The following is a 26,939-nucleotide window of genomic DNA, read 5'->3' as shown; positions in this document are numbered from 1 at the left end:
CTCCCACGACGCCCAGGCCAAGCAGGCCGTTGGAAGCGCTTGCGCGACGCGGCCAAGCCATCCTATACGCCTGCGCGGCTCTCTCCCGCCGCAGCACGCACCTCCTTCCCGCCAGTGCGAAGCGAGAGTAGAGGCCGTTTTCTTCCGCGACTCCGCCTCCCGGCCCACTCCGCCAACCCCCGCCACCCGTCCCGACCCGCAGAACTCCGTAGCCCCTTCGAGCCATGGTGACCAAGAGCAAGCCCGAGAAGCAGCAGCTGCTGGACTTAGCATCCTTCGGCAAGGACCTCCTGGCGGGCGGCATCGCGGCCGCCGTGTCCAAGACAGCGGTGGCGCCCATCGAGCGCGTGAAGCTGTTGCTGCAGGTGCAGGCGTCGTCCAAGCAGATCAGTCCCGAGGCGCAGTACAAGGGCATCGTGGACTGCTTCTTGCGCATCCCACGCGAGCAGGGTACGGCGGACGGAGAGGGAGGGCTGGGGGGAAAGGCAGCCTCGGGGCAGGCGGAAGGTCGGGCGGGCCTGAGCTCAGCCCCTTCATCTCAGAGAGGAGACAGCAAGACAGGGACTTGTTCACTGATGGGTGATGAGGCGACCAGAGGCGTCCTCCAGAGGTGGAGCTGGAAGGGACTTTCGGGGTTTGCGTAGTGCAGACCAAAGGAGAGAGCTTCTTGCCTCGTGCTTTGTGGGGAAAGGGTCTCAGAGCCAGCATGCTAGGGGTCTACCAGGGGGGTTCTCAAACTAGGGCCCGGGGCCAGATGCAGCGCTGAGGACGTTTTTGCGGCCCGCCGGGTTATGGCAGATGGGCTGAGGGGCGGAGACAGAGGGTGAGCTTTTGTGTTTACTGTAGTCCGGCCCTCCACAGTCTGAGGACAGTGAGCTGGCCCCTATCTAAAAAGTTTGAGGACCGCTGCTCCAGATCAGGAGGAGTGGGTGTGGGAGGGCGTGCATGTGTTTTTTTTTTTTTTTTTTTCCATTGGTTCTGCTTATATCACTGCCTTGGCTCATTCAGGTGTTTTCGTGCTTCCCCGAATTCTCATAGTAGTTCTTTGTTGTATGGCAATAATCACAACGTTCAGGTCCAGTTTCCCCTAGAGGGTGACGCCCACCGCTCCTCTCCGTTTTTACCCGCAGACCCAAATCCATGGCACGTGTGCGTGCACAGGGCACTATCCGTATTTTGGTGTTTATGGAGTCTTTTTTTTTTTTCCTCTCTCCGGCCATCATGGGACACCGGGACCCAGTTGTGTGACCCTTTAGGCAAAGGGTATGAAATCAACCACAAAAGTAAATGAAACAGGTGCAAAGGATTTAAATACAAGGCACTTTGGGAGAAAGAACAGTAACAGATCATAGTTACAGCTGAACCGGATCTTTTGAGTCCTCCAGCCCAAGCCCTTCACCCAGGTGGGCGAGGGAGGAGCAAATTGGGATCCTCAAGCCTGAGTAAGAGGGCACTCGGGCTGCCATAGCACCTAGAGCGCCCCTCGTGTGATCCTGGACAAGCCAGCCCTGTTTAACTCCGTTCCTTTATCTGTCCTGTGACCTAGATATGGAAATGGCAAACCATTCCAAGCACTGCCAAGAAAACCCTAACATAGGGTCATAATGATTGAAAAAACGCCACCACAATTACTTCTAGAGCAGTAATGGACCTTCAGGGTTAGCCAGCTCAGCTCTGAAGAGAAGGTCCTAGAAGGACTGAGAGTTCTGCATTGTTTACTTTGCCACCTAACTGCCTGCTAGAGGCAGTGACTCTCGGAGCAAGAGGTGGCTCTGGCCAGTGTTTGGAAGAGAGGTGTTCCGGGGGGCGATGAGAAAGTCTGCTTTGGACACACTGAATTTCAATGACTCCAAGACAGCACAATGTCCGTTGTCCTAAGTGCTGGGAGGGAGCTCAGAATTGTGATCAAAACTCATGTGATTAGAAAGAGTAATTGACTCTATAGAAGCTCACATGAATGTAAGGAGGGCCCAGAGGGAGGAGAAGTGCTCAGAAGGAACCGAGAGCAGCCTTTGTCCCAGAAAGGGGAGAGGGGTGCAAAGGCCCAGGAGGGAGAAGCCGCCTTCCCCTTGTCCATTGTAGGGCTGACTGGTGACTTTCAAGGAGAGCAGTTTCAGTCGAATGAGGAGGTTGGAAGCAGAGACAAGACTGATCGTGGATGATTTGCAAGTTTACCTGAGAAGAGGAAGATGGATAAAAGTAGCTCTTGGGTCTGATGGGATCCTAGCAGGTTTTTTGAGTGGTGTATTTGAAGGCAGCAGGGAAGGAACCAGCAAATAGATAAGGGAGAGGATGAAAATTGCAGAGATATAAAGGGGATGATGGGGCAGGCTGTTGGAGGGCCTGGGATCAAGAGTACATGTTTGATGTATTAGTTAATCTGCCATGGGGGGGGGGGGAAGTTGGAACAAAAGGTTTGGCAATTATCAATGCTGTAAAATTACCCATGCATATCTGATAAATAAAAAGCAATAATTAAAAAAAAAAGTACATGTTTGAGGGTGGGGTTTGTCAATCAGAAGGGCTACCTCATCATCACACTGGAGTGAAGGAGAGTGGGGGGTAATGGAAGGGGAGGTGCAGAAGGAAGGCTTTTTTTAAAAGAGAAAAGGGGGAGAAAAGTTCTTGGGGAATGGCCTTAATTTTCTCAGTAAAGTAGGAGATTAACTGAAGTTCTCAGCTAAGAAGGTGGGTTCAAGGCTGTTGCATAGGAAGTTTGAGGGGAAAAGAGGAGGTGTGTGCTAAGTAGTAGCTCCAGTTTTCCAACCCAGGTCTTCCAAAGAGGAAGCTGGAAGGGACCTTTCATATCATCTCATCCAGCTCCCTTCTTTTGCAGGTAATGCCCCAAAACTAGAGGGAGCAGGAGGAATGGTGACTTGCCCAGGATCTCACTGTGGCAAAGCTAGGATTCAAACTCAAATCCTCAGATTCCAAACCAAGCACTCTTTTTTTTTCCTAAAAGGGCTTTCAAAGCCAACTAGACCAATCTCTTCTTTTCCTTTTCTAGCCACTACACCAACTAGCTGTCCCTTAAAAAAAAATCCTTTCATTTTTATAGAAATAAAGACAAAAAAATAAATAGCACAGTGTACTGAAAAAACAGCCTGATTTGGTATTAGAAGACCTGACTTCCGCTGCTTATTCATTTGTGTAGTCTAGAGACAGTTAATTTTATTGGGTTAGATTAAATAATGTATAAGGCCATGGTTCTTATTCTGGAGTCAGTAAATTTGTTCTTTTAAATTGCATTAATGTTTCTTTTTTCTTCATAGGATTTTTAACATAATTTATTTTTGTAAGTTTTTTTTAATTTTACACAGAATGAGAAAAGGGAAAAATAGAATGTACATCACAGACCCTAAGATGATTCAATTTAAAATAATAAATTTGTATTTCAAAAAAAACCCTATATAATACACCTTTTGTTATTTTTATGATTATCTAATCAATTATTTTAGTAGTTTTCCTTATATTAAACCATCCTTGAATTCCTGATATGAATGAACCCACTTGGTTATAATGTATAATCTTTGTAATATGTTGTAATCTTTTAGCTAATATTTTATTTAGAATTTTACCATCTATATTTTCTTTGTTTTCTTCGTTAGGTATTCAGTATCACATTTGTTTCATGAAAAGAGTTTGATAGGACCCCTTCTTTACCTATTAGTTGGTCTTTAAATGTTTGATAAAATTCACTTGTAAATCCATCTGGTCCTGGTGCTTTTTTCTTTTATGGCCTGCTCAAGTTCTTTTTCCAAAATGGGTCTGTTTAGATATTCTATTTCTTCTACTAAACTGGACAGTTTATATTTTTGTAGATATTCTTCTATTTCACTTAAGTTGTTAAATTTATTGGCATATAATTGGGCAAAATAATTCTTATAATTGTTTTCACTTTTCATTTTTGATGCTAGTAGTTTGGTTTTCTTCTCTCTTTTTAAAAAATCATATTAACCAATGGTTGAGCTATTTTATTGATTTTTTTTTCATAATAGCTAATTTTATTTCAATGATTTTCTTAACCTTCAATTTTATTAATTTCACCCTTAATTTTTTTAGAATATCCAATTTAGTGCTTAATTGGGGATTTATTTTGTTCTTTTTTTAGTTTTTTTTTTTTTCATTGCATACCTAATTAATTGGTCTTTCTGTTTTTTATTGATATGAACATTTAGGATATTGTATTACTATTTCAGTATATTTTGTCTCCTGTGTGCTATATACATTTAATTTGTTAAAAGTTTTTTTGGTTGATTCTTTTTATTTTCCCCAGCCACTATTCAGTAAATAAAAAAATAAAACTCTCTACACTTAGCATAGTCTGGCAAAACATTCTCTTGCAATATCCAAAAATGTATGATTTATTTAAGTTTTAAATTATTCATCTGTAAGGAAGTGATGTTTCATTTTGTTCTTTTTGACTTTTTTCATTTTACTGATCAGTTATAAAGTCAGTTATTTTTTCTAAATGTTCTTACCCAAATTTTTCTCTTACTTGTGTTCACTTTGCTCTTTATCAGTTTATAAATGTTTCCTCAGTTTCCTATGATTTGTCCATTTCATTTATTTCTCAGGACATAATATTTTATTGTTTTCACATACCACAGTTAGGTTAGCTCTTCCCCAACAAAAGAGCTGCTTTACTTTTTTTTTTACATATACAAATAACTTATTTTCCTTTCTCTGATTGCTTTAGAGCATGGGCCTAGTAGTGATACAGCTTGATCACAAGATCTGGTAACTTTGTGGGATGGAGAAGTGTTTCTCCAGTTTTTCTAGCAGTTTTGGTCAAAGATTAAGACTTATCCTTCTTTGATTGGGATCTTTGAACTTATTAACATCATGTGTTTGTGTGCCTGTTAAGGTTGTGTACCCAAACTATTAGAGAGATTGACCTGACATATTGTTTGTTTACTTTACTAGCACCAAATTATTTTAATGAAAACTGCTTTTTAATGTGATTTGAGGTTTGGTACTGGTGATTTGAGGTCCTCCAATTTTAAAAATTTTTTCTTTGAGATTCTAGACATTTTGCTCCTTCATATCAATTTGATAATTGTGTTTTCTACATCTATAAAATATCTGGGGGTTTGATTTGGCACAGCACTGAGTAAATTAATTTTTGTATTATTGTTGTTTTTATTATAACAGCTACTCATGTATTAATGTTTAATTTAATTTATTAATTTAATTAATGTTTCTCTAATTATTTAATTCCATTTTAATTTCTGCAAAGAAAATTTTGTAGTTAGATTCATATAGTTTCTGGGTAATCTTGGTACATACACTCCCAAGTATTTTATAGCTTCAATAGTTTTGTTGATTTTCTGCTGCTGATAATTTATATGGATTCATCTCTGCAACTTTGCTCAAGTTATTAATTATTTCAACTAATTTTAATTGACTCAAGTTCTCTTAAACATATTATCATATATATATATATACATATATATATATATCATCAGCAAAAGTGATCATTCTATTTCATCCTTACCCATGTTTATTTACTCCATTTCTTTTTGTTGTCTTATTGCTATGATGAGCATACTTGCTTTCCCCTAATCTTAATAAGAGGACCTCCTTTGTGTTGTCCATTATGTAGAATGTTTGTGATTGGATTCAGATACTTTTTACTATATAAAGGAAAGATCCTATAATTTCTAGAATTTCTAATAAAAATGAATGTTGGATTTCATTAGGATACTTTTCAGCATCTATTCATATCATATGGTTTTTATTACTTGTGTTAACATGGTTTATGTATTTTAATCATCATTATGTTCAACTTATTCTATATTCCTGGTGTACCTCAATCCTAGTCATAATATATAATTTTTCTTTTATGTTGCTATAGCTACTTGATAATATTGAATCTGAATTGTTTGCATGTAGTTGTGCAAAATGGCTCCTAATAATTGCTTTTGTTTTATCTTCATTCGTTGTGAAGTCACCCTTTTTTCATTTTTGACACTGGTCAGTAACTTCATTTTCTTTTTTTAGAGTCAAATAGCCAATGGTTTGTTTATTTTCAAACAACTCCTAGTTTTATTTTTTAGTTCAGTGATTTGTTTGTTTCCTTCTTAACTTTGAATGTTATTGATCTTCTCTAATTTTTTTAGTATTTCTATTTTAATGTTTAATTAGTAGTATTTGACTTGTTGGGTTAGGTTAGCTAAAAAAGCTAAACCCTAAGTTGCCTGTCCAATTCATTGATCTTCTCTTTGCCTCTTCTGTCTAATATAAGCATTTAGAGAAATAAAATATCCTCGTATGAAGTACTGCTTTGCTTGTATTCCACAAATTTTGATAAGTTGTCTCATTGTTGTCATTATCTTTAATGAAATTTGTGATTATTTTTATGATTTATTTTCTGACTGATTCATTATTTAAGCTTGTTTAGTTTCTAATTAGTTTTTCATCTATGCTTCAAAGGCCTTTTGTTGAATGTAATTTTATTACATCATAGTTAGAAGTTTAATTTTTCTGTATTTGTTTATGAGATTTTTATGCCCTCACACATGGTCAATTTTTGTAAAGATTTGGTAACAGTTAAGGAATAGGTATTTTTTAATTTACATTCAGTAATTATTGTAGATCTGTGCTCTCCTTTAAAAAAAAAAATTCTTTGAACTCCCAAATACCTTTGCTGTTTCTCTTTTAGTTATATTAGTCTAAATCTAAAAAGGGTAAAACTGCACTCATCCCTCTTTTCACCAGGCCATGTGCATGTTACTCAGCTCCCCATTGAAGAAGAAAGGACAACATCTCTCTACTGCTGTTGGTTGTAGCACACTATTCAGATCACAGTATTACTACTAGTGCCAAGCTTTTGCTCCAGCCCCCAACCAGAAGAAAGTTGCCATGGGCATGATTTGCCAGGTCTCTGAGGCCTAAAGTGAAAGACCCAGGAAGCATGAGTCCTGAGCCAGCCACAGGTTGACCAGGAGCTAGTTGAATGCTCATTGAAATAATTCATGGCCTGCACCCTTGTTACTTAGGTGCTTAAGTTAAGTTAGAGATTTGTGCATTCATCTGATATAAGTAGCTGGGTGAATTTTCTTAATTTTTGAAAATTGACTTATAGCTTATTATTATTATCATTGAAAACTTATTAAAATGTGATGTGCTTCTTTAATCAGTTTGTGGAACATGTTAACCTTTTCTGGGTGATTAAGAGCCATTCTTAAGAATATTATATCCCATACTTTCTTTATCTTCTATCTCTGCTTTCCCTTGTTACTATAAATGTGCTTTTCTAGTAGCCTCTCCCCACATGTTGATTCACTGCTGGATTTGCTTTTAAGTAATTGCACAAGTTTGCACTTTGTGTAAAACAAAAGTAAAATGGCTCTGAGATGAAGAACCTGAGTGACTGCTTTGAGCAAAAGGCATGACTCTTGCATTTTCTGTCCTCTGTGCTAGCTGTTCACAACACATTTTCTTTCTACATTGTAGACATTGTTCTAGAATAGATCATTAAAACTGTTTAAAAAAAAAGAGCCTATGATTTAAATTCTCAAATATTGTGTATGTTTGATAGTTACTGTAAATGGAATTTCTTTTTCTATCACTTCTTGATGAGTTTTGTTGATATTATACCAAAAAGTTGATTATTTACAATAATGGTAAAAATGGACATCCTTGTATAACTGATGTTACTGGAAAGATCTCTAATTTATCCCCTTTGCACATAATGTTAGTACTTAGATTTGGGGGGGGGTAAATTTTTATTATGTTTTTTGTTTCTTACATCATCATCATAATCCCTATTATCCTTTTTCCAATCATTCCAAGAAAGCTGTTTCATATGACATAGTATTTCTAGACAGAAAAATAAATCAGTACAACTAATCAGTAACATTGTGAAAGTATGAAAACAAGTAGATTGTAAACACTTGTAAAATCAACAATTTCCATTAAGAATGAGGGTTGGGGTGGATATATCCTCTCATACCTCTTCATTCAAATTCTGGTGAATATAATTTTGCTGTATTAATTTTTTGTGTATAATTTTTTCCATTTACATTGTTTTGGCTACTGTATATAATATTTTCTTGGCTCTGTTTTTCTCTGCATAAATTTATATAGCTCTCTCCATGCTTCTTTGTATTCATCATACACACATCATTCTTAAAACACAATAATATTCCATAACATTTTACCACTGTTTTAACTATTCTCTAATTTACAGGCATGTGCTTTACTCCAGTTCTTAGCTGTTTTGTAGTATGTGGGGACTATCAATAGTTCCTTAGGGTATAAGCCCAGTAATAGTTACTGGTTCAAAGAGCATGACCATTGGTTTCCACAAAAATTTTACTGTTATTTCCCAGTTCCACAAATGGTATATTAGGCCACTTGACATTCCATAACCCTATATTTGACTATTGCCATTTTTTAAAGTTATTTTTTTCTAGTTTGGAGTATGAAGAAAAATTTCAGGATCATTTTGCATTTAAGTTCTTATTAGTTATTTGGAGCATTCTTTCATTGTTTGTGAATACTTTTCAATCCTTTTGGGAACTGTTTATTAATATCCTTTGACCACTTTTCTGTTGGATAATGACTATTAGTCATACATGTATGTATACACACATATGTACATGCAAATATGTATGTACAGAAATTGTGTATCTTAAATATCTAGTCTTTATCAAAGAAATTTGAATTAATTTTTCCCCTTTTTATCTAATCTACATTAATTTTTTTCTTTATTGTAATTGCCTCTATCACATGTTTGGTTAAAAATACATCTCCTAACTGGAAACTTGAGTGGATGCCCATCATTTGGAAAATGGCTAAATAAGTTATGGTATATGAATGTTATGAAATATTAATGTTCTATAAGAAATGACCAGCAGGATGATTTCAGAAAGGCCTGGAGAGGCTTACATGAACTGATGTGAGTGAAGTGAATAGAATCAGGTGATCTTTGTACACAGCAATAACAAGATTATGTGATGATCAGCTCTGATGGATGTGGCTCTTTTTAATAGTGAGGTGATTCAGGCCAGTTCTAATGGACTTATGATGGAGAGAGCCATCTGCATCCAGAGAGAGATGGTGGGAACTGAATGTGGATCACAGCATAGTATTTTCATTTTTTTGTTGTTTGCTTGCATTTTGTTTTCTTTCTCTTTCTCTCTTGTTGTTGTTGTTTTTGATCTGATTTTTTTCTTGCGTAGCATAAGATTTGTGGAAATATATATGGAAGAATTACGCATGTTTAACATATGTTGGAATACTTGCCTTCTAGGGAAGAGGGGAGGGGGGAAATATGGAACACAAGGTTTTCTAAAGGCGAATATTGAAAATTATGCATATGTTTTGAAAATAAAAGGCTTTAGGGGCAGCTAAGTGACTCAGTGAATAAAGCACCAGCAGGGAAGTCAGGACCTGAGTTCAAATTTGGTCTCAGACACTTAACATTTCCTAGCTATGTGATCCTGGGCAAGTCACTTAACCCCAGTTGCCTCAGGGAAAAATAAATAAATAAATAATCTCCTATCCATAATAGAAATGTATCATCTGCCTCTCTTCTAATTTTTTATATAATCTATAACGTTAAGGTCATATATTCATTTAGAATGGGTTGTAGGATGTAGAATGAGATGCTAGTCGTCTGAGCTTGATTTCTGCCAGACTGCTTTTCTTAAAAATTTTTCTTGAAGATTTTTTCTTAGGTAGTTTGTGTTTTTCATTTTACTAAACACTGGTTTATTGAGTTCTATTGTTATTCAGACCTACTCATCTAATCTGTTCCATTGATTGATCTTTCTGTTTAACCAATACCCAGATGGTTTTGATGACTTTTATTTTGTAAAATACTTTGAGGTCTACAAGTACTATTGAAACCCCTTTGTCCTCACTTTCACCCGACATTCTAGCTCTTTTGTTTTCCCAAATGAATTTTATTGGTTTTTTTAAAATGTATTTTATTTTTTAAAACAGAAAAAGAAAAATAGGAAAAAATGCAAAACAAAATGAAACAAAAGAGAACACTGTCATGTGCCCAGCAGAACATCAGGGAGAATTCAAAATATATAACAAATTACCAGTTCAAGAAAGTATGTGTGTATATTAATAGAAGAAATTATATTCATGAGAATCTATCTTTACTTGTAAACTGTTCTTTTGCTGAATAAGTTATGGTATGTGAATGTTATGAAATGACTATAATAAATGACCAGCAGGATGAATACAGAGAGGCCTGGAGAGACTTACATGAACTGATGCTAAGTGAACTGAACAGAACCAGGAGATCATTATACACAGCAACAAGATTATATGATGATCAATTCTGAGGAACGTGGATCTCTTCAATAATGAATCAATTCAGACAAGTTCCAATTGTTTAGTGCTGAAGAGAGTCATTACACTTTACACTGTGGTAAAACAACAATTTGAAATTGTTAGACCACAGCATAACATTATCACCCTTTTTGTTGATGTTTGCTTGCATTTTGTTTTCTTTCTCAGGTTTTTTTTTCCTCTAGATTCAATCTTTCTTGTGTAGCAAGATAACTGTATAAATATGTTTAACATATTTATACATAATAAATAACATTTATATTATGTATTATACATAATAAAAAACAGATTTATACATAACATAAATAACATATTTGACAGATCAAGAGAAAATATAAATTAAGACTGCCTGAAAGTTGTGACCAAAAAAAGAACTTTGACATAATAATGCAAGAAATAATCCAAGAAAATTGTCCTGGAGTGATAGAACAGGAGGGGAAAGTAGAAATAGAAAAAATCACTTATTATCACCTCAAGAAAGATCCTTTGTGGAAGACACATAGAAATATTATTGCCAAATTTTGAAACCCCCAGATCAAAGAGGAAATTTTGCAAGAAACAAAATAATAAAACAATTCAAATAATATGGAGCTACAATTGGAATTGTACAGGACTTAGCAGTTGTCACAATAAAAGACTGCAGATCCTGGAATATATTGGCAATCAAAAGAACTAAGCCTGTGGCTAAAAATAAAATATCCAGCAAAATTATAATAATGAATGGGAAAAAAGGACATTCAATGAGCTTGCAGATTTTCAGAACTTTAGATCAACCAAACCCAAACTTAATAGAAAATTTAATGAGTCATTATCAAAGACCAATTTCAAGGAATTCAACATGGACAATTTTTTTTACATAAGAATTGAATAATTTTTTAAAAGTCAATGATATAGTAAAAAAAATTTAATTATTATTCTAATATTAAAGACATGTCCTCTTATTCCAAATCCACCATTTTTCCACTATACCATTATTGACTTTTTTAATAGTTTTTTTATTTATAAGATATATGCATGGGTAATTTTTCAGCATTGACAATTGCAAAACCTTTTGTTCCAATTTTTCCCCTCCTTCCCCTCCACCCCCTCCCCCAGATGACAAGTTGACTAATACATGTTAAATATGTTAAAGTATATGTTAAATACAATATATGTATACATGTCCATACAGTTATTTTGCTGTACAAAAAGAATCGGACCTTGAGATAGTGTACAATTAATCTGTGAAGGAAATAAAAAATGCAGGCAGACAAAAATAGAGGGATTGGGAATTCTATGTAGTGGTTCCTACTCATTTCCCAGAGTTCTTTCACTGGGTGTAGCTGGTTCAGTTCATTACTGCTCTATTGGAACTGATTTGGCTCATCTCATCGTTGAAGAGAGCCACATCCATCAGAATACATCCTCATACAGTATTATTGTTGAAGTATATAATGATCTCCTGGTCCTGCTCATTTCACTTAGCATCAGTTCATGCAAGTCTCTCTAGGCCTTTCTGAAATCACCAACTGGTTGTTTCTTATATTCAGAACAATAACATTCACTTACCATAATTTATTCAGCTATTCTCCAATTGATGGGCATTCACTGTTTCCAGTTTCTAGCCACTACAAAGAGGGCTGCCACAAACATTCTTGCACATACAGGTCCCTTTTCCTTCTTTAAGATCTCTTTGGGATATAAGCCCAGTAGTAACACTGCTGGATCAAAGGGTACGCAGAGTTGGATAATTTTTTAAGCATAGTTCCAAATCACTCTCCAGAATCAACCCTGTATTCTTAATGAAAAATGACCAGGTCATAAGCCTTTATCTTGCTATAGCCCCTTTATTAATATTTTATTTGGTGTTTTTGTGTTGTTAATGATGGTCAGTAGCTAGGGTTGGGTAGGTAGATGGTACAGAAGATAGTGTCAGTCTTGGAGTTGTTAGGAATACTCAAGTTGAAATTTGTTGTCTCATTGTTGTCATTTTCTCTAATCTGTTTCTCTAATTTTTTGTTGTTGTTCTTTGATCCATCAATTTTTAAAATTTGTATTTACTTTTAAATTTGTGGAATAAAATAAGTATTTCCATAACATAATAGATGATTGCAAATGAAAATGCAAATCTATTATGTAGAACTTGCTATTTCTTTTAAATATATAATAAAGTCATCATGTAAATTACTTTTTTTTCCTTTTTTCTTCCCTTCTCCCTTCCCTACCAATGGTTACCATTAAACATAAATATATACATATGTGTAAAATCATTATGTATGTACTTCTCTTTATCAATTTTTTCTCTGAATATCTGGACTTTGTCATTAATTTAGGCATTTGTAATAGCCAAAATTACTTATTCAGAGTTGTTCCTAAAATAACACTGCTGATACTGTGTACAGATTTCTTGTGATTCTGCTCATTTCACTCTTTATTATTTAATGAAAGTCTATCCATGTTTTTTTTAAGCTCCTCATTTCTTTTTTTATTATTATTAAAGCTTTTTTATTTTTCAAAACATATGTGTGGATAATTCTTCAGCATTAGCCCTTGCAAAACCTTGCAAAACAATTTCCCCCCTTCCCCACGCCCTCCCCTAGATGGCAAGTACTCTAATATATGTTAAACATGGTAGAAATATGTTAAGTCCAATATGTGCATACATATTTATACAGTTATCGTGCTGCACAAGAAAAAAAGAGAAACAAAATAAAATGCAAGCAAACAACAGAAAGAGTGACAATGCTATGTTGTATTCTACACTTTGTTCCCATGGTTCTCTCTGGTGTAGATGGCTCTCTTCATCACAAGATAATTAGAACTGGCCTGAATCATTTCATTGTTGAAGAGAGCCACATCCATCAAAATGGATCATCATATAATCTTGTTGCTGTGTATAATGATCTCCTGGTTCTGCTCATTTCACTTGGCATCAGTTCATGTAAGTCTCTCCAGGCCTCTCTGAAATCATCCTGCTGGCTGTTTCTTACATTCTGAACCATAACATTCCATAACATTTACTTACCATAATGTATTCAGCCATTTTCCAATTGATGGGCATCCATTCAGTTTCCAGTTTCTTGTCAGTACAAAAAGAGCTGCCACAAACATTTTTGTACATGTGGGTCCCTTTCCCTCTTTTAAGATCTCTTTGGGATATAAAACCAGTAGAAACACTGCTGGATCAAAAGGTTATGCACAGTTTGATAAGCTTTTTGAGCATAGTTCCAAATTGCTCTCCAGAATGGCTGGACTACCAACAATGTATCAGTGTCCCAGTTTTCCCATATCCCCTCCAACATTTGTCATTATCTTTTTCTGTCATCTTAGCCAATCTGAGAGGTGTATAATAGTATCTCAGAGTTTGTCTTTATTGTTTTTATTTATCTATGTACATTGTCTTTATCTTCCTGTCATGATCAGTAGTGATTTGCAGCATCTTATGAGTATAAATAGTTTCAATTTCTTCATCTGAAGAAGATGCTTTCATTTGTTGGCTGATTCACAAGGCCTAATCAGAAATTGTTGTTATCTCAGCAAGGGAAAGGATTATCTGTTCCATATCCTTTGACCATTTATCAATTGGAGAATGGCTTGAATTCTTATAAATTTGAGTCAGTTCTCTATATTTATAAATGAGGCCTTTATCAGAACCTTTGAATGTAAAAATGTTTTCCCAATTTGTTGTGAAGCTCCTTATTTCTTACAGCACAGTAGTATTCCATCACAATCATATACCATAACTTGTTCAGCTATTCCCCAATTGACAGGTATCCTGCAATTTCCATTTCTTTGCCATCACAAAGAGAACTGCTGTAAATGTTACAAAGGTTCTTTTCCTCTTTCTCTAATCATCTCCATAAATAGACGTAATAGCAGATTAAATTATTTGCGTTTTTCTTGATCTCTATGTTTGCATTTCAGAATTTCTATCTCCTGTTCCTTAGGAATACATGAAAAATAATTTCTGCGTCTTATAATTTGTTTCTTTTCCTCTGTGGGATTATATTATTTTTTTCAGGGTGGTTAATGTTCAGGTGTTAGTGAAGTATTTTTTCTCCTCAGTGGATGCTGTTAAGATTCTCTTTAAATATTTTTAATTTGACTTGAAAATTCTGGATCTTAACTGTGATATCCTGGGTATTTTCAGTTTGAGATTCTTTTCAGCTGGTGAGTCTTTCTCTCCATATCTCCATAGTCCTCTATCAATCCAGATGTCTTCTTTCATATTTTTTTTTAACCATACTGTCCCAGAATTTTGTTTGGTCATGCATTTCAGGGAGTCTGATGGATTCTTAAATTTTCTTTTCTCAACACGTTTTTTAAAGTCCTTTTTGTTGTTGTTGTTGTTAGTGAGTTTATTCTGTTTTGGTGATGGGGATGGGGGTTCCTTCAATTTTTGGATTTTGTGCAAATATTTCTTATCTAATGGAGTCATCAAGTTCTTTTTGATCCTTTCTCTTTTTCAAGGTGTCTATTACATTGTTAAGTTGTTCCACCTTCTTTCCTAAGTGATTTATTTGTTATTCTTTCCATTTTTCTTCTTGAACTCTTAAATTTATTTTTAATTTTATTTGTTTTTTCCAACTGGAACTAAGCCTTTTTTTCTCCTGTGAGACTTGGCTTGTAGTTATTGTGATTCTCAGTTTCCCTTTTGGGTTTCTCTTTGGTCAGGGAAGGGAAACCAAAAGGCTGAAGGAAGTGGCTCAGACCTAGCCCAGGCAGAATCCTGGTTCTGCTATTGTGTGCTTAGAGTGTTCTTCTTGGAAGGATGCACCAAGAAGAAAAGCATGGTCTGTGATCCAGACACATGGACCCCTGTCATATGTGTCCGGGACATCAGGAAGCTGGCCCTTGCTTATTAGTAAACCTTGCTGATTACCTAATTCTAAGAAGGGCCCCCTGATGTCCTGTTGACCTGCTCTCCTAGGACCTTCCCAAACCAAAGAATGGCTCCTGGGCAGCGTTCTTCAGGTTGCGTCTCCCCCACCAAGAACAGTATTGTGGAATGTTTGTCTTCATAGACTGTATGCCATTATACATAGATTAAATTCTTAATAAGTGCTTTCATCTGTTGGCTGATTCACAAGGTCTAATCAGAAGTTGCTGTAATCATCTGAGCAAAGGAAAGAATATTTCTTAGAGGGATTTTCTTTTTCTTTTCTTTTTTTATTGGATGGGGGAAGAGAAAATATAGCAATAGGGTTCAAAAAAGAAAAGCAAGCTGAATGAAGATTCACAATTTTATGTCTATTTTTCTGTTATACTTTGTATATGGGAATGCTCACTTTATTTGGTATTTAAATTCAGAATTTTTAAAATGAGGAATTTTTTTTGATGGGGTTGAAACACATGATTAATTTCAAGGGAGTTCAGCAGATAGTATTCATCCGATGATCCCATTACCAAAAGATCTTGTATACATAAAAATAGCTCTCAAGCACTTTTTGTAGTTGCAAAGAACTGGGAACAAATTAAATATCCCTTGATTAGAGAATGGTTAAATAAATTGTGGTACATGAACTACAAATACTAAGAGTATATATAAGGAGACTTATATATACTATAAGTATACTTTTATACTATAAGCAGAACCAAGATACACAACATTGCATAGTGACTATACTCATGAAAATAGAAGAAGAAAAAAAACAATAAGAAGAAAAGCCCAAACTGAATGCTATGAAATAATAATGCCTAAGATTGGTCCAAAACAGAGAGATGAGAAAAAATAGACCTTGATCTTTTAGAGGGGCAAAGGGATTCCTAGTCTTGCACACTCCTTGATTACTGAACTTTTTTTTCTTGGCATAAGGGATGACCCTCTTGGAGGAGGAATAGAGAGGAAAGGCATTTATTGGAATATGAAGGTGATATAAAAACAAAAAATACAATAACCATTTTTAAAAGTCTTTAATTTTTTTCCTTTCTCACTTTCTTCTCCCCCCAAGAGAAGAATAGGATAAGTTTTTATAATCCATGATCAGAGTTATTCTCAACACATTCAATTTATCTTAGTGTCCTCTCTCTTTGAAAGTTCAGTACCTCAGATCCAACTATTCTGGAGAGCAGTTTGGAACTATGCTCAAAATGTTATCAAACTGTGCATACCCTTTGATCCAGCAGTGTTACTGGCTTATATCCCAAAGAGATTTTAAAGAAGGGAAAGGGACCCATGTGTGTAAAAATGTTTGTGGCAGCCCTCTTTGTAGTGGCCAGAAACTGGAAACTGAATGGATGCCCATCAAGTGGAGAATGGCTGAATAAGTTGTGGTATATGAATGTTATGGAATATTATTGTTCTCTAAGAAATGACCAGAGGCCTGGAGAGGCCTGGAGAGACTTAAATGAACTGATGCTGAGTGAAATGAGTAGAACCAAGGGATCATTATACACAACAGTTGTTGTTTGCTTGCATTTTGTTTTTTTCCTTCTTTACCTGATTTTTCTTGTGCAGCAAGATAACTATAATAAATATGTACATATAGATATTGGGTTTAACATATTTTAACACATTTAACATGTTTTAGATTACCTGCCATCTAGGAGAGGGGGTGGGGAGGAGGGAAAAATTGGAACAGAAAGTTTTGCAAGGGTCAATGCTGAAAAATTACCCATGCATGTTTTGTAAATAAAAAAAAAAAAAGTTCAGTTCCTTTCATCATGTACATCAATAACTGATGTAAGGCCATACTTTTGTGCCATAGGCCCCCTTCTATGAAATATTGGGTCTGTAAATTACTTCTGGGATCCAATTGTTCCAGAAGTTTAACGTACTTGGGAATTGTAAATGATAGTTTTGGGTTGGCTATGGAAAAAATCTTAATTCAAATGACTAGATATTCTATATTTCTCAATATAATTTAGTAATATATTTTTCATTTTTGTTTGAGAGTTGCTCAGTTACATTTAAGCTGCTCCATGTAGAATACTTTCAAGGTTTTGAGATTAATAATATAAATTTATAATTAGAATTAATTTTCTTCATAGGTTTTTTCAGTTATTGGCGTGGCAATTTGGCAAATGTTATTCGATATTTTCCAACACAAGCTCTAAACTTTGCTTTTAAGGACAAATACAAACAGATATTCATGTCAGGAGTTAACAAAGATAAACAGGTAATTCTACTTTATTATCCCTAATATTCTTTAAAATACTTCATGTGTTTGGTAGATGTTGAGATTTCATTCAGGACCTTTTTAGCTAGCCTTGCAAAAGAACATATAGTTTAAAGTCTTGTCCCTATCTCTGTTATATATAATAGCTAACATTATTATATCTTAATGTTATGCCAGTATTTATAGATTCAATATTTCAAGTCTTCAGTCTCAGCATAATTTCATGCATTTTTAAAGCCTAAATACAATGCTTTCATAGTTAAAATGTTTAAATAAAATCAATAAGAGTTTTTTATATTGTGAAAATGTTTTTTAAAAACCTCTTTTCATGAGGAGTAGAGGTTTCCCAATTATTGCAACTAACAAGATAGCACTCTTGTCATGGAGGCAGGAACACCTCTTTGATTGAGTTAAAATTACAGTAATTTGATTTATAAAGCCATCCTGGCTTTGGATTTTTAAATTTTCAAAGAGAAATTGTTAGAACCAAGTAGGCATATTTTGTTTTACACATAGCATTATATATTTTATAAATTTTCATATTATAGATTACCCTATTGTTCTTTCTAGACTTAAATATATTATACATAATTATCCATCAGAATATTAAAGCTAATGAAAATTACTATAATGAAAAATATATTAACTTCTTTCAGACTTACCTAGTTAAAAAGTAGGATTATAAATAGTAATAAGAAGTTGGTGCAATGAGGGTGAAACATGGTTTGAAACATTGATTTCATAGATTTAGATTCAAAAGAGGAGGAGCCTTTAAGATCTTCTCTAGTCCAACCTCCAATTTTAGAGAAGGAACCAAAGCCTAGAGTGAGGTTGATTACTTAGGCAGGTCATTTGTCCAATTGAGACCTTTTTCTAACTCCACTTCTAGCACATATCCATCTCTCTGTCCAGATAACCACTTTTAATTAAAAATCTGCTAGTGTCCACATTTGGGAGTCTTAAAGTAATAGGCCTGTGAAAAGAACTCCATGGAGATAGAACTTCGTCTTGACACACACAAAGATACATAACAGTATTTAGGTAGGGTAGTAGAACGAGCACAAGACCTTGAAGTCAGAAACAACTGAGTTCAAATCCTGCTTCAAATATATTATCTTTGTCAAATTTAAATTAATATATGAAAAAGGCTTTGCAAACTGGTAAAAGCACTATGATTGTGATGTCATTAACATAGATCTGGAAATAAGGAAAGTCTAGACTCTGGCACCAATTCTCTTACTACTCTGAAAATGAATCACAGAAATGGTGAGACTAAAGGAGATAACATATACAGCACTTTGTGAACCATAAAGCTCTGGATAAATGTTATCATAATTATTATTGTTATCAGTACTTATTGTTGTATCAGTACTTAATATCATTTATATGAAAAATTAGAATTGTTAAAATTGGTTATTTTATGAATCTAAGTACATATACATAAACACTTTAATAATTTTCTCATAATGCTTGTTTTAAAATTTTATTATTAATATATATTTCAGTTCTGGAGATGGTTTTTGGCTAATCTAGCTTCAGGTGGAGCTGCTGGGGCAACGTCCCTGTGTGTAGTCTATCCTTTAGATTTTGCTCGAACTCGATTAGGGGCTGATATTGGAAAAGGTAAGATATTTTGGAAAATTGCAGTTGGGTGGGGGAGGGGAGTCTTGGTAGGGGGAAGAATATTACAGCTATACAGGAATTATAGTAGAGGTAAAATTACATATATTTCTTGACATTTCTCTTCTCAACTTTTTACTGAACTGATTTCCCTATTAGGAGTTATTAGTATGCCACCACGTAAGTTGACTTTTTTCCCTTAAAAATTTACGTTGACTGTGATCTAAATCAAATAAATATTAATGAAGGTACCATTTTGCCAGGCTTAACATTCTTTTGATGTTCCAACTCTGTCTTGTGAAGCCAGTAGCCATATGAAAAGCAAGCCTTTTCTTTATTTATTTATTTATTTTATTATTTATTAGGGAATAGAATTGTCAGTAGAGGCCAGAGATACTTATAGAATATATTAAAACACTAATTCAGTTTATTTTTATATGACATATATAATATATACACACATACAAATATATTTAATGTAAAAGTAAAATAATATATTACAGATAGAATTAGAATTATATTCCAGTTAAGCTAATATTTAGTAATTAAAATGTTATGAAAGTTTTCAATTTTTGGCATCAAAAAAGTAAAGTGCTTTTATATAAACATCTTTAAAATTCTCTGAATTTGCAATATATTAAATCATAAATCCTCATTCCAATTTGGTTTCCTATATTTTGACTTGCAAATATATGACTATATTAATGAATTTGGCAGAAAGTCAATACCCAAGTAAACAATAATTTTTAAATTTTGACCTCAAATAAATGTTATGTGGATAAATTTTAGATTATTCTTTAAAATATAAACATTAAAGCCTGTTAAAGTGAATTGAACTTACTAATTTTAATATGTTCTTTGTTTAGTAAAAAAGACATATAAATTAAAATCCCCTTTGTAATTAACAGGTGTTTGGGGAGAGTTCTAACTTTTGTATTATTGACTCTTTTATACTAACTTTTGCTGTAAATATATGTTTGGGAAATAAAGTTTCTTACCTTTTAAATATTAGAACTGATAAATAAATGAGTTCCCCAAATTTTATTGAAACCTTTTTGTTGGGGACAGCTAGGTGGCGCAGTGGATAGAGCACCAACCCTGAAGTCAGGAGGACCCGAGTTCAAATGTGATCTCAGACACTTAACACTTCCTAACTGTGTGACCCTGGGCAAGTCACTTAACCCCCACCTCAAAAAAAAAAAAAAAAAAAAAAAAAAACCTTTTTGTTAAGGTTTCCTGCTTTCAGAAAGTGGAGTATATTTCTGGGTTTGTTTTGTAATAATCCATTTTGGGTTTTTGGTAAAGTGATTTGTATGTCAGGTAGCTCTAATTTAACAAAAAAGATATCCATAATGAGCAGGGGCTTTTGCTCATTTGTATTTATTTGCACTTGGAGTACAATGTGGTAGTATTTAAGCCTGGAGTCTGAGGATCTGGGTTCAAATTCCTCTTATGACTTGGATGACCTTGGACAAGTCACTTAGCCTCCCTGACACCACCCCTTCATCTCTCATTTTTATCTGTTAAAAAAAAATTAATCTGTAAAAAGAAACTAGATTAGCTTGCTACTCCTAAGATCCCTTCCAGCTCTAGTTCTGTGATTCCTTACTTTTGTTTAATTTGTGAATAGACTTAGGTGAACTCCTTCTTTGAAGTCAAGAATAGACTTCCCATTCAATGACTACTGAATGTGTACTCTATAACACTGTATTTTGTTAGAGAATACATTAATTTTTTGATTCTCCTATCTAAAATTAAAATACGTTATTACATATTAACATTTTAAATAAAAATAATTTAAGTGTACTGTTAGAAATCTTAGGTTAATCTTTTCATTTTCTTTATTCATTAAGTTGCTTATTAAGCTATAGTTTTAAAATTAAAGATAATAACTTTTACAACATAGATTAAGATTAAAAAAAAAATTTTCCTAATTCTTATTACAGATTATGTGTTGTTTAATTGGAAATGTGTTTCTTTTTAGGTCCTGAAGAACGACAGTTCAAAGGTTTAGGTGACTGCATTATCAAGATAGCAAAATCTGATGGTATCACTGGCTTATACCAAGGGTTTGGTGTTTCCGTGCAGGGTATCATTGTATATCGAGCCTCTTATTTTGGGTCTTATGACACAATTAAGGTAATTTTCTTATTTTTTCCTGAAATAATTTCATTTTTGTAAATTGGCTTAAATTTAAGAACTTTCATTGGGTCTGCTTGGTTAGAATAACAATAAATGCTGCAATGAGACAAAACAGTGTACTCAAAAGAAAGTTGAGGATGAAAGTGGTTCACTGGCATTTTCAAGTTGCTCTAAATCAGGGTGGCAGACTTTCTGAGTGAGAGCCAAACCAGATGAAAGGTAATTTGCAAATGTTTAACCAAAAAAAATACATATATATATATATATATATATATATATATATATAAAACATATCATAAGTTCGCTGTTTTCTTGTTTTCCTTTCCTAACTTCATCTCCAAAGGCTTGTATTTATCAGAATAAATCAAGTGTAGAGGAAGCTGTCTGCAAAGTTTTTTTTTCCTCCATTTTATCTCATTGTTTATTTTGTGTATGCTATCCTCTCTTTGCATAGTTAAAATTAATTGATTTGTCTTTTATGTGATTTGAACCTATTTATTTTGGCTTTTTGATGCATTGTGTTAAGCCAGGAACTTATTTATTAATTAGCATTGTTTTCTTTCTTAATATGTACAGACAAAAAAGTTTGCAAAGCTCTTCATAAATATTATTTTATTTTATCCTCATAAGAACCTTAGGAGGTAAATGCTATAATGATCCCCATTTTGCAGATAAGGAAACCAAAGCATACAGAAGTGAAGTCAGTTGCCCATGCTCCCACAACTAGTCATTATCCGAGACTAGATTTGATGTCAGGCTTTCCTGACTCTACTCCCTAATCCCATAGGCATGGGGGCATCTGGTCTTTGTTTGCATGGGCCTACTTTGTGCCATCTCAGAGCTTTGCTTCTGACAATAGTGGTGGCAGCGGCTCCCTGAAAACTGACTCCTGCTACATCTGGATCCAAGCGCCATTCAAACTGTGAGCAAACTCAGGGCCACCCTTCACCAAGGACAGTGGTAGTGACCTGCTACTGCTACCAGCCAGTCTTCAGTTGGTTCTCAGCAATTTATTTACAGTGATCCTAATCCATAACAAATGTGTACCCAAATTGCCCTGGCCTCCAAGCTCCCGTTGTTTTCTCTTGATTTATAAGATTCACAGTTTCAGCAGTTCGTATGAGCTGTCTTTTTTTACCTATATATTTTATAATATTTTGTCCTTTGATATGCAATTTAGGATATTTCAAAAATTACACAATCACTGATTATAGCCTTCTTTTTTCATTAGGGCTTATTGCCAAATCCAAAGGAAACCCCATTCCTTCTGTCATTTTTGATTGCTCAAGTGGTGACTACTTGCTCTGGAATACTGTCTTATCCCTTTGACACAGTCAGGAGGCGTATGATGATGCAGGTATTTGACTTTAATTTTGTGGTTGTCAAGAATTTAAACAAATGAGACTTTCTTAAATGTTATACACACTACAGCACACATTAATCAGGTAGGCTTGACTCAGGATAGTTTCCTGGTAGTTTAGGTCCAAAACTGAACCAAAACAAGGCATTTATAATCTATCTGTTAATGGAGTTTTACTTAGCCATAGTAGAGGGATTGAGAGCAGGAAAGTGTTGTTCATCTAAGACCAAAAAAAAAAAAAAAGAAAGAAACAGTCTCTGATCTTGTAAAATTACTGTTAATTCACACCTATAGAATATTTTAAAATTTACAAGGCACTTGACTCAAGTCTCTGATGTAGGCAATGCAAACATTGTTTTCTTCCCTTTGTTGATGAGACTTACAGAAGGTGACCTGAGTTCAGGTCCTTAGAAGCCAAGCCCAGGGCTCCTTAAAAGGAAGAAGCACAATTACAAATGACCCAAATGGTGTGACACACGATAAACCATAAATAGACATAGCATATTTATAGCAGTGGCTTGTACTTGAGAGATGGGGTAAAAACTGGCCGTTGGGACATGTTGGATTGTAAAGATGGCAGGCTAGGCATGCAGTGAGAGAATAAACTGGGATCCTATGCTGGTGCCCCAAATATATGAAAAAAATGTGAAAATGGCCTCAGTGAAATTTCTGTAGGACATTAATGAACAAAAAGTGCCAGAATAAGAAGGTGAGAATTGTGATCTACATGGAAATATCCACTCTCCAGGTCACAATGTGACCAGAATACAAATAGGCAGTGGGTGGAACAGTGTTCAGAGGCAGAGACAAGCTGAACAGCCTGAAATGAGGTGTATTAGGTAATGAGAAGCTGGAATAATGGCTGCCTGGATGGGAAAGAAGCTTTATCCGGTACACAAAAGGCTTAGGCTTGATGCTTGATCCTATACTAGCCAAGGAAGAAGACAAAGAAGTCAAAGTAACATCAGGGGTTTGACCTGCTAATAAAAAGAGGAAAGCAGAGAAAGCTACAGGTCTTTGGCTTCTGGACTCAGACTGGATTAACTATTGGGATTACAAAGACAAAAGCAATGAAAATACCTGCCCTCAAGGAGTTTTACTCTTAGGAGACACACTCTGTAAGATAGTACAAAGGCTATTATAATAGTGATTTTGTAAATTAAACTGAGGTTCAGGAGTCACCCAGCTAGTAAATGCCAGATTTATATTTTGATTTATATTATAGAAAGTTCTCACTTTATATAAATTCACATTTTGCAAATTCAACTTTAGGGAAAGAATTCTGAAAGAAATTCAAATTGCTCCCCAAAATCAATCCTCTGTTAATTTTACTATAGTATACAGTACTGTGCTTTTCCCCCAGTTCCTGCCCCTTACTGTTTGTTTGGCCTTCTCCCACATTTTTCCCCTCCAGGTGAAAACAGAAGGCTGTTCAAGGCAAACTGGGGAACTTGGCTTGAGAGCTTCACAGAGAAGCCCCCCTCCCACATGTGCAGCCCCACCTGTCTTCCCCCTGCTTGTTGCTCCTCTTCTTCTTACTTCTCTGCCTCAGCCTTCCCCCCACCTCTCTAATCCTGCCACCCCTCTCTTCCCCACGGCTGCAGGCAAATTCACTTTTTATGGGAAAATCAACGGAGGGTCCAGCCCACTTATATAAAGCAAGAAGTATCTTGTATTTATCTGCTTTACATTCAGGTCTTCTGGATACCACACTGTTTAGATTAAATGTGTGAGAGCAGTACAGGTAAAGAACCAGTGTGAAGAAGGGAAAATGATGTTCATCTGTGAAAGATCACAGACTTCATGAGGTCTGGGTTAATGGGAAATTCATTCTGGGAATAGGGGGTGTCATGGGGCCTGCCCAGGTGCTCAGAGCTAAAAGGAAGACATGGTCAAGGTAGGAGCGCGGGGTACAAAAGAGAAGAGAAGGCTGGGAAAGTTGGAGCCCGAGGGATTTGTGTTGATTGACTAAAGAATGAGGGAAACCACTAAGGGCTTCTTGCTGAGGCCTAGATTTGGGGGTTCAAGGAACCAAATGAAGAAGTTTGGCTCCCCTAGATTCCCCCTAGGATATGGCACAGAGTAGGGAGTTTTGGGAACCCTTTCTGGAGGCGCAGAGGTCCTTGGTAAAGGAATTTACAAACTCAAAAAGCTAGACTGGCAAAAGACGTTTATTATTGACTTTGGGAAGAAAGCCTTTGCTATGCATGAATAGAAAGATTGAATTCCTTGGTGGCAAGGTCCCAGCAGAGAAGTAAAGTTTCTAGTGGAGGAGTCCTGGCAGAGAAGTAAAGTTTCTAGCAGAGAAATCCAACAGAGTTATACAGTCTTGTTAGGGAAATAGGTAAGAAAGATAAAGAGGGGGTAATGCTGAAAGAGGATATCATTTCAGTGGGCAGAGGTTGCTATGCCAGGGAGACAGAGGTTCCTTGGCATGTTAGGTCTTCTTCAAGGAATGAGTCCCAGGTTGGCTCATTTTATAATAGAAGCCTAGGCTAGCAGCTCTTGATGGGGGCCAGGTATAGTTTGAGCTGGAATCAGAGAAAATCTTGGAATTGAATGAGTGTCTTTGGATTAATTCCAATTCAATGGAGTTAGAATCTCCAACTCCAGACTCAACTAGCTTCAACTAGATAACAAAATGAAGCTGTTTGTCCTGTTTCCCTCAGGTGGGGTCTTTTAAAAGGTCAGGACACTTTCTCCTTAAAAGAATTTTCAGAGAGTTTCGGGGTCCTCCCTCGTCATTCTGAGCAGGGGTCAGACTTGTGTGTTCAGAGGGGAGCATTGTAGCAAAGGGGAGAGGGAAAGGAGGGAGAACACTGAGGAGACTTTATATAATACAGGGAAGAAAGCCTGGGAACAGAGACATAGCAGCAAGTGAAAGAAACACAGGGACTGAGGAGACTTGAGGGAAAGGACATTAGCGTGACTGAGAAAATAGTGATACAAAAAGTGCTAAAACATGCAGCGGGAATCTCAGTCACCTCCAATCCAACTCTTCACTCCACCATTTAGGGTTTTCTTGGCAAGATACTAGGGTACTTTGCCATTTCCTTCTCCACTGAGGCAAAGGGTAAGGTGGCTTGCCCAAGATCATACAACTAGTGTCTGAGGCCAGAATTGAACCAATAAAAATGAGTCTTCCTGGTTTCAAGCCCAGCTTATTTGTCTAGACTGCCACCAAGCTGCTCCTTTTTTTGGTATTTTGAATCATTATCATCTGATAATCAGCAATGTGCCAGTGAGTGGGCTTTGTTTGAAGGTCTCCACTGGAATTCTGTATCAAAAATAACTTTTAGAAGCTCAACATCCATTTACCTCCCTTCAGGCTTAGGGAGGCAATAGTGGTTACCCCTAAAACTAAACCCATCTTATTCTCACAATACTGGCTCTGAAGGCCTTGACCAACTATTCATAGAGAACTATCTAGCCCCAGTTCCATGTAGTTTCCTCTTTGGAATGGGAAGAAACAGATACATCTTGGCCTTCCTGTGCTGTAGGTTCTTGGTTCACTAAGGAGGTAAGGCATAGAGTATTTAAATGTCAGATCTCCATACTGGGGAACAGCAACAAGTTGAATCCAAATGGAGCTTGGTTCAAACTTCCTTTGTTTCTGCTTGCTTTTTTCAAGCCTGGGATAATATAAGCATTTGTTACCAGAGTCTAAAAGTCTTTGCAAAAGGGCATGACTTTATAACAGGAAAGAATAGAGATACTGATTCCCCTTAAAAGTTCAAATTGTATGTGGGACAAACAACTTCAATTAAATGATATTTTAGGAAGAAAAATGCTTATTAGACTTAACATGACTTACTAAAAACCAAATAATTCTTGTAACCAGTGTTTGTTACTACAGAGATAATGTTTTGAGACAGATTTTAAGTTTTGACAAAAAAAAAATGTTGATCAGTCTTTATTTTGCTGCAGAGTGGTGAGATTGAGCGCCAATACCAGGGGACTATTGACTGCTTCATGAAAATCTACCAGGATGAAGGTCCAAAGGCTTTCTTCCGTGGAGCCTTCTCCAATGTCCTGAGAGGCACTGGTGGTGCTTTAGTGCTGGTCTTGTATGATAAAATCAAAGAGCTGTTCAATATTGACATTGGAAGCAGTTCATCAGAATAATAGGCACAAGTACAGAGCTTCCTTGTGTTATGTACACATTATAGAACTATCATTTGTATAATTGTTAGCTTGTTATTACATATATCAGTATTTTCTCAAATTGCTAATTCTGTAATAAAGCTCTATTTACAAGGATTTAAATACTGTCAGTCAGATAGTTATATGCTTCTTCACTCTCATGAAACAATTTGCATTTTCCCCACCAGTAGTATATTGCGGTTTCTATCGATATAAAATATTTTATTTTTATTATAAAAAATTAAAATGTATGTTTAGAATCT

The 26,939-nt window shown here is 35.5% G+C and overlaps 1 protein-coding gene across 1 annotated transcript; it reads left to right on the top strand.

Moving 5' to 3' along the window:
• Window positions 1–23: 23 nt before the first annotated feature.
• On the top strand, window positions 24–26,939 carry SLC25A31 (solute carrier family 25 member 31). Its single transcript, XM_074276597.1, has 6 exons — window positions 24–450; window positions 17,284–17,411; window positions 18,917–19,034; window positions 21,016–21,170; window positions 22,405–22,530; window positions 26,461–26,939. The coding sequence occupies exons 1-6, from the start codon at window positions 225–227 to the stop codon at window positions 26,656–26,658; spliced, it is 951 nt and encodes a 316-aa protein (XP_074132698.1). The 5' UTR covers window positions 24–224; the 3' UTR covers window positions 26,659–26,939.

The sequence above is a fragment of the Sminthopsis crassicaudata genome, chromosome 6 (assembly GCF_048593235.1).
Source record: "Sminthopsis crassicaudata isolate SCR6 chromosome 6, ASM4859323v1, whole genome shotgun sequence".
NCBI classification, from domain to species: Eukaryota; Metazoa; Chordata; class Mammalia; order Dasyuromorphia; family Dasyuridae; genus Sminthopsis; species Sminthopsis crassicaudata.
The sequence above is the reverse complement of the archived record's forward strand: the minus strand, read 5'-3'. Positions and strand labels throughout refer to the sequence as shown.